The sequence below is a fragment of the Pithys albifrons genome, chromosome 27, assembly GCF_047495875.1.
Source record: "Pithys albifrons albifrons isolate INPA30051 chromosome 27, PitAlb_v1, whole genome shotgun sequence".
NCBI classification, from domain to species: Eukaryota; Metazoa; Chordata; class Aves; order Passeriformes; family Thamnophilidae; genus Pithys; species Pithys albifrons.
The window spans coordinates 5,720,601-5,727,890 of record NC_092484.1 but is presented as its reverse complement, the minus strand read 5'-3'; the positions used below and the strand labels follow the sequence as shown (position 1 = coordinate 5,727,890).

General features: G+C 47.8%; 1 protein-coding gene across 1 annotated transcript; it reads left to right on the top strand.

Annotated features, from left to right (window-relative positions):
* Positions 1-4,964: 4,964 nt before the first annotated feature.
* LOC139683086 (uncharacterized) lies at positions 4,965-6,515 on the top strand. Its single transcript, XM_071577839.1, is given in 2 exon segments — positions 4,965-6,133; positions 6,136-6,515. Coding segments are annotated over 2 exon segments (1,509 nt in total). The 5' UTR covers positions 4,965-5,004.
* Positions 6,516-7,290: the final 775 nt, after the last annotated feature.

The window sequence follows — 7,290 nt, the reverse complement described above, 5'->3', positions numbered from 1 at the left end:
CTAGGTTAATGGGGCCCCATCATTGGCACCTGAGAGCCCAAGGCTGCCACCTTTTCCCTGGGCTCAAAACATGACTGAGCATGCCACGTGCGGGTTAGGGAAAGTGCCGTTTATCAGCCCGGAATTCCAGGCAGTTTAAGATTCTACCCTGGGATAAAGTGCCAGGGGAGAAAGCGATGGTTCCATTTCTAGCGTTAATGCGGACCCATCATTGACATCTGAGAGCCCAAGACTGCCACCTTTTCCCTGGGTTGAAACCTCGACGGAGCGTGCCAGGTTCGTGCCAGGGAAAGTGCGGATTTTCAGCCCAGATTTCCAGACGGAAGAAGATTCCACCCTGGGAAAAGGTGCCAGGACAGAAAGCGATTTTTACATTTCCTGGGTTAATGGGGCCCCATCATTGGCACCTGATGACACTCTTGGGCTCTCAGGTGCCAATGAGGCGGCTGCACTAACCCTAGAATTGGAACAATCGTTTTCTGTCCTGGCACCTTTTCCCTGGCAGGAATCTTCGTCCGTCTGGAAATCTGGGCTGAAAAATTGCACTTTCCCAGACCCGCGCTCCATCGAGCTTTGTGCCCAGTGAAAAGGTGGCAGTCTTGGGCTCTCATGTGCCAATGATGGGGACCCATTAACCGTAGAAAAGGCACAATCGCTTTCTGTTCTGGCACGTTTTTCCCAGGGAGGAATCATTGTCCATCTGGATTTCTGGGCTGAAAAAACCGCATATGGCACGCACCGTCGGGCTTTGCGCCCAGGGAAAAGGTGGCAGCCTTCGGCTCTCAGGTGCCAATGATTGGGACCCTTAAACCTAGAAATGGAAAAATCGCTTTCTGTCTTGGCACTTTATCCCAGGGTAGAATCTTCATCCGTCTGGAATTCTGGGATGATAAACGGCACTTTCCCTGACCCGCACCTGACCCGCTCCGTCGAGCTTTGAGCCCATAGAAAAGGTGGCAGCCCTGGGCGCTCAGGTGCCAATGATGTGTCGCCATTACCCCAAGAAAAGGAACAATCCCTTTCTGTCCTAGCACCTTTTCACTTGGAGGAATCTTGGTCCATCTGGAATTCTGGGCTGAAAAAAGGCACTTTACCTGACCCGCAGGTGGCACGCACCGTCGATCTTTGAGCCCAGGGAAAAGGTGGCAGCCTTGGGCTCTCAGGTGCCAATGATGGGGGCCCATTAATCCAAGAAATGTAAAAATCGCTTTCTGTCCTTGCACCTTTTCCCAGGGAGGAATCTTCATCCGTCTGGAATTCTGGGCTGAAGAACCGCAATTTCCCTGACTCGCACTTGCCACGCTCCATTGAGGTTTGAGCCCAGGGAAAAGGTGGCAGCCTTGTACTCTCAGGTGCCAATGATGGGGCCGCATTACCCCTAGGAACGGCACAATCGCTTTCTGTCCTGGCACATTTTCCCTGGCAGGAATCTTCATCCGTCTGGAATTCTGGGCTGAAAAATGGCACTTTCCCAGACCCGCTCTGGACACGCTCCGTCGAGGTTTGAGCCCAGGGAAAAGGTGGCAGCCTAGGGCTCTCATGTGTCAATGATGGGGCCCCAATACCCTTAGAAAAGGCACAACTGCTTTCTCTCCTGGCACCTTTCCGTGGGAGGAATCTTCGTCTGTCTGGAATTCTGGACTGAAAACGGCACTATCCGTGACCCGCACCTTGTATGCTCCGTCGAGCTTTGAGGCCAGGGAAAAGGTGGCAGGCTTGGACTCTAAGGTGCCAAAAGTGGGGCCGCATTAACACTAGAAAAGAAACAATCGCTTTCTGTCCTGGCACATTTACCCTGGCAGGAATCTTCATCCGTCTGGAATTCTGGGAGGAAAAACCAGCAAATGGCCCGCACCGTCGGACTTTGCACCCAGGGAAAAGGTGACAGCCTTGGGCTGTCAGGTGCCAATGAGGGGGCCGCATTAACCCTAGAATTGGAACAATCGCTTTTTGTCCTGGCACCTTTTCCGTGGGAGGAATCTTCGTCTGTCGTGAAATCTGGACTGAAAAACAGCACTTACCCTGACACGCACCTGGAGCGTTCCGTCGAGCTTTGAGCCCAGGGAAAAGGTGGCAGCCTTGGGCTCTCAGGTGCCAATGATGGGGCCTTATTGACCTAGAAAAGGAACAATCGATTTTTGTCCTGGCACATTTTCCCTGGGAGGAATCTTGGTCCATCTGGAATTCTGGGCTGAACATCGGCACTTTCCCAGACCCGCACCTCGACCGCACTGTCGAGCTTTGAGCCCAGGGAAAAGGTGGCAGCCTTGTGCTGTCAGGTGCCTAAGATGGGTCCAGATTAACCCTAGAAAAAGAACAATCTCTTTCTGTCCTGGCACGATTTCCCAGGAAGGAATCTTCATCCGTCTGGAATTCTGGGCTGAAAAATCTGCATGCGACATGGACCTTTGGGGTGTGCGCCCAGGGAAAAGGTGGCAGCCTTGGGCTCTCAGGTGTCAATGATGGGGCCCCATTAACCCTAGAAAAGGAACAATCGCTTTCTGTCCTTGCACCTTTTCCCAGGGAGGAATCTTCGTCCGTCTGGAATTCTGGGCTGAAAAACCGCAATTTCCCTGACTCGCACTTGCCACGCTCCATTGAGGTTTGAGCCCAGGAAAAAGGTGGCAGGCTTGTACTCTCAGGTGCCAATGATGGGGCTGCATTACCCCTCGGAACGGCACAATCGCTTTCTCTGCTAGCACCTATTCCCTGGGAGAATCTTCATCCGTCTGAAATTCTGGGCTGAGAAACGGCACTTTCCCGGACCCGCTCTTGGCACGCTCCGTCGACCTTTGAACCCAGGGAAAAGGTGGCAGCCTTGGGCTCTCAGCTTCCAAAGATGGGGCCGCAATAACCCTAGAAAAGGAACAATCGCTTTCTGTCCTGGCACCTTTTCCCTGGGAGGAATCATCGTCCGTCTGGAATTCTGGGCTGAAAAAACCGCATGTGGCACGCACCGTCGGGCTTTGAGCCCAGGGATAAGGTGACAGCCTTGGGTTGTCAGGTGCGAATGAGGGGGCCATATTTACCCTAGAACTGGAACAATCGCTTTCTGTCCTGGCACATTTTCCCTGGGAGGAATCTTCGTCAGTCTGGAAATCTGGGCTGAAAAACGGCATGTACCCTGACCAGCACCTGGCACACTCTGTCGACCTTTGAGCCCAGGGAAAAGGTGGCAGGCTTGGGCTCTCAGGTGCCAATGATCGGGCCCCATTACCCCTAAGAAAGGCAGAATCGCTTTGTGTCCTGGCACCTTTTCCCTGGGAGGAATCTTCGTCTGTCTGGAATTCTGGGCTGAAAAACGGCACTTTCCCTCACCCGCACTAGGCACGCTCCGTCGAGCTTTGAGCCCAGGCAAAAGGTGGGAGCCTTGGGCTCTCAGGTGGCAATGATGGGGCCCCATTACTCTTAGAAAAGGCACAATTGCTTTCTTTCCCAGCACCTTTTCCTTGGGAGGAATATTGGGCCGCCTGGAATTCTGGGTTGTAAAACAGCACTTTCCCGGACCCGCACGTGGCACGCTCCGTCGAGGTTTGAGCTCAGGGAAAAGGTGGCAGCCTTGCGCTCTGTAGCGTGTAAACAAGTCAAAAATATGTTTCTCCATTGTTTTCTGCCTCTCAATACATTCTGCTAACATTGCTATGTCAGCTTTAGTGGAAAAGCTTTCTCAAGGAAATACTTCCTGCCAGAAAATCCTGCCTTTTGTGATCAGTTTCCCACATCTGGACCTGACTACGTGCCAAAAAACATGTGTAGAAGTTGAGAAAGCATTATAAAAACCTGAAGATGAATTCAGAAGTTGGAGGAACAAGAGACAAGGAGAAACTAGGAAGCCTCACCTAGTCTTCTTCGGATCTCTCCTCTCAGCTCGTCTTACGTTTCTTCCAACACCACCAGCCGTCACCTGCCTCGAAGGAGCGACTGCTTGCCAGCTTGAATAGTCTGTGACTGTCTGTGGAGGTATATCGTTTCTCTGAATTTTTCTCTTACAGGCTAAAATAAAGCACCCTCTTTTGCAGCTACAGCAGAAGCCGGTCCGGTCGTGAGGGGAAATAACTGCATTTTGCATTTCAAAGACTCACCATCCTCTTGCAGCCAAGAGATAACATCGTGGCAGAAACAGAGAGAGCATCTGCATCCCCCCCTTCCTCTCAGTTACATCGATAAGGCACTCAAGTAGTTTTTTCATGGTGGTATCTTTTCTCTGCTTCTATAAATAATCTTAAGCATTTTTCCTAACTGTTCTTATTTTTCCTCTTTTCCTTTCGCATCTCTCTCTCGCAATCAATTAATAAAAATCAGTTTTTGGTATTTACAGGTAACTTGTTTGAGTTTTAATTTTGCTCAAGAGAATGATTCGAACTTGTAGTTCAATCTGCATAAAAAATTAAGCAGCTCTGAACGACACATTAATTTGGCGTCACGGACAGGATTCTCTTGAAGCAAAACTGTTTATCCCAAAAATCTGATAATTGTTAATTTTTATGATCGATTATTTTTTGTGATAAGAAAAACAAAGTAAGATATCTTACAAACACAGTAAAAGTACCTTCCTTTCTGACTTTAGGACTGTGACTTTAGGACTTTGACATTACAAATTTGTTTGTTTGTGTGTTTGGTTGGTTTTTGCCTTGTTTTTTGAAGTTAATGTGCACATGGTAGCTTTTAAGAGGTAACTCTTCAGGGGAAGGAGCGAGACTTTGGAAAATATTCTGTAACTTTTAAGAGGGGCTCCCTGAAGAAGATCGCTCCGACTTGTTGTGTAACTTTACAAATTAACTTTTAAGAGGTACCTTTCCAGGGAAAGGAGCGAGACTTTGGAAAATTTTCTGTAACTTTTAAGAGGGGCTCCCTGGAAAAGATCGCTCCGACTTGTTGTGTAATTTTAGAAATTAACTTTTAAGAGGGGTCTTTCCAGGGAGAGGAGTGAAAAATTTGGGAAATTTTGCTGTAACTTTCAAGAGGTACCCCCTGGAAACGTATTCACTCCAAATTTGTGGTAATATGGAAAATGATGTGCAAGCGCTTATAAATCTATTAGATGAATTTCATGCTAAGCCATCTCCTCCAGGAATGGAGTGGGCACAAGATAACTGGTATAATATTCAAGCAATTGTTCATAGGATCTCTACCCTGCGGGCTGGGGTAAGAGCTAGAAAAGGTAAAGGAAAACCTATTGTGTGTTCAATATTAGGTGCTGCATTAATTACTGCAGTTAACCACAAAGTACAACAGCAAAAAAGTCACACAGAGGTGGTTAACTCCCTGCAAGACTTAGTAAAATCCTTGCAGACGCAGCTGGAGGAACAAAAAACTACTGTTAATGTCCTCCAGGAAGAAATAAGGAATGAAAAAGCCACCACTAGAGTACTCAGAGAAAAGTTATATGCAAGAATAATGAAAGAAGGGAAAAAAGAAACAGAGCTGGAGTCATCTAAAGAAATATATCCCATCTCTGACCTAAAACCTTTGCGTGACCAAGTTGAAAAGCAGGCTATTGCCCTGCGACCCCTGATTAAAACTGAATATACATATGAGGGGTCAGATGATGACACACCCCAAATAACTACAAAAGAAATTCCTTATACAGCAACTGAATTGGCTAAGTTGAAAAAGGAATATAGCAGAACCCCTAAAGAATCTGAAACTGAGTATGTTTGGAGAGTCTCTCTCACAGGAGGTGATCAAATTTTGTTATCAGAAAAAGAAGCTGAGGGATTTTGGGGAGCTGGAGTTTTTCTGACCACAGGAGATAACCGTGCTCCATGGTCTATAACTCAAAGGGCAGCCTATTGGGCTGGGGGGCTCAGCCCCCTTGAGAGGGGAGATCCTCTCGCAATAGTGGGAAATGTTAATCAAATTGTGGAGAGTGTTCAAAAGGCAGCTTGTTTACAAATGATGCATGACAGAGAATTAACACCAAGACGTGAATCTCCTATGATGCTGCCGGTAAACCCTGAAAGAATGATCCCTCTCATCCGAGGCCTCCCTGAATCTTTGAAACCCATAGGCATACAGCTAAAGGGACAAATAGAAAGTCTCACCAAAGAAGAAAGGGCTGCAGCCACTTTAGAAGCTGCTTTAAGCCCTGGTGCTTACCGCAGAGAAAATAAAAATAAAATCTGGACTTGGGGGAAGTAGCACAAGAGTTAATTAATTATGGAAGAAAATATGGTCCAGTACCTTCAGTTACTACTGATTCTAAATCAATTCGATGAACAGAATGCAAAACAACTATTCCTCCAGTAAAACTCCGAAAAGTAACATTTTCTCCTGGGCAGGGGGCACCCACAAATACGGGGACTCACAGGGAAAAACGGAATACCCTGTGGATTGCAGGCTTGCAAAAGGGAATCCCTAAATCCCTAATGGATGGCCAACCCACAAATAAATTAGAAATATTAATTCAAGAGTGGCCAGCAAAAGGGGTATCCCTTAAAGCTGCTACCGCCCCTCCCCTGGAGGAACTAAAACTAGAGGAGGTGACGGGAAACTCCTCACTTCATCCTCAATAGGTGAGCCGGGGGTGAAGGTTGGATTTACATTAGAAGGCTTACCAAAAATTCTAAAGGTGACTTGCTAATAACCCGTCTGTTATAGTTTGGGCTGGCAAAATGCCAACTGCCTGGTACCCAGTCAAAAAGTCCACTCCCAGAGCAGGAGAGTGAGGGAAAACAGCAGAAACAAGGCTTTAAACACAGTGAGGTTTTTATATTTATACAGAGAAGAGGAGAGCTTAACACAGAATATGAAATAGCACATGGTGACAGGAAACAACAACAGGCTCACCGAGGTCGCCCCAGCTAACAGGTGAAACTCCGAACCAACCAAACCCCCTCCCCAAAGGAAACCTCCCAGCAAGAGGGAAAGAGGAATTAACAGGAATATGCTCACGTCCCCGGCTAAGCAGACGTGCCGACCGGCAGGAGGGCCTGATATCAGCAGTCAGGGAGCGGGAACCGTCCTGGTCAGAAGCAGGGACCAAAGAGAGCCGAGACTCCTCCCACCTTGCTTGTTATACTCCCCGACACTTCCTGATGATGTCAGATGATATGAAATACCTCTATGGCTGCTTAAGTCAGATGATGCCTGTCCCCTCTAATCTGTGTCACAACCTTTGAGGCCTGCTAAAAACTGAGGCCTAAATGGGGACCTATGCTGACTAAAGCCAAAACTACTACACCGTCCTATTGGTCCTCGTAAAACTCCTGTCACTTTTCTAGTAGATACTGGTGCTCAGATATCTGCTTTGAAACTTGAAGATGCATCTGCTTGTGGAATCACTCCCTC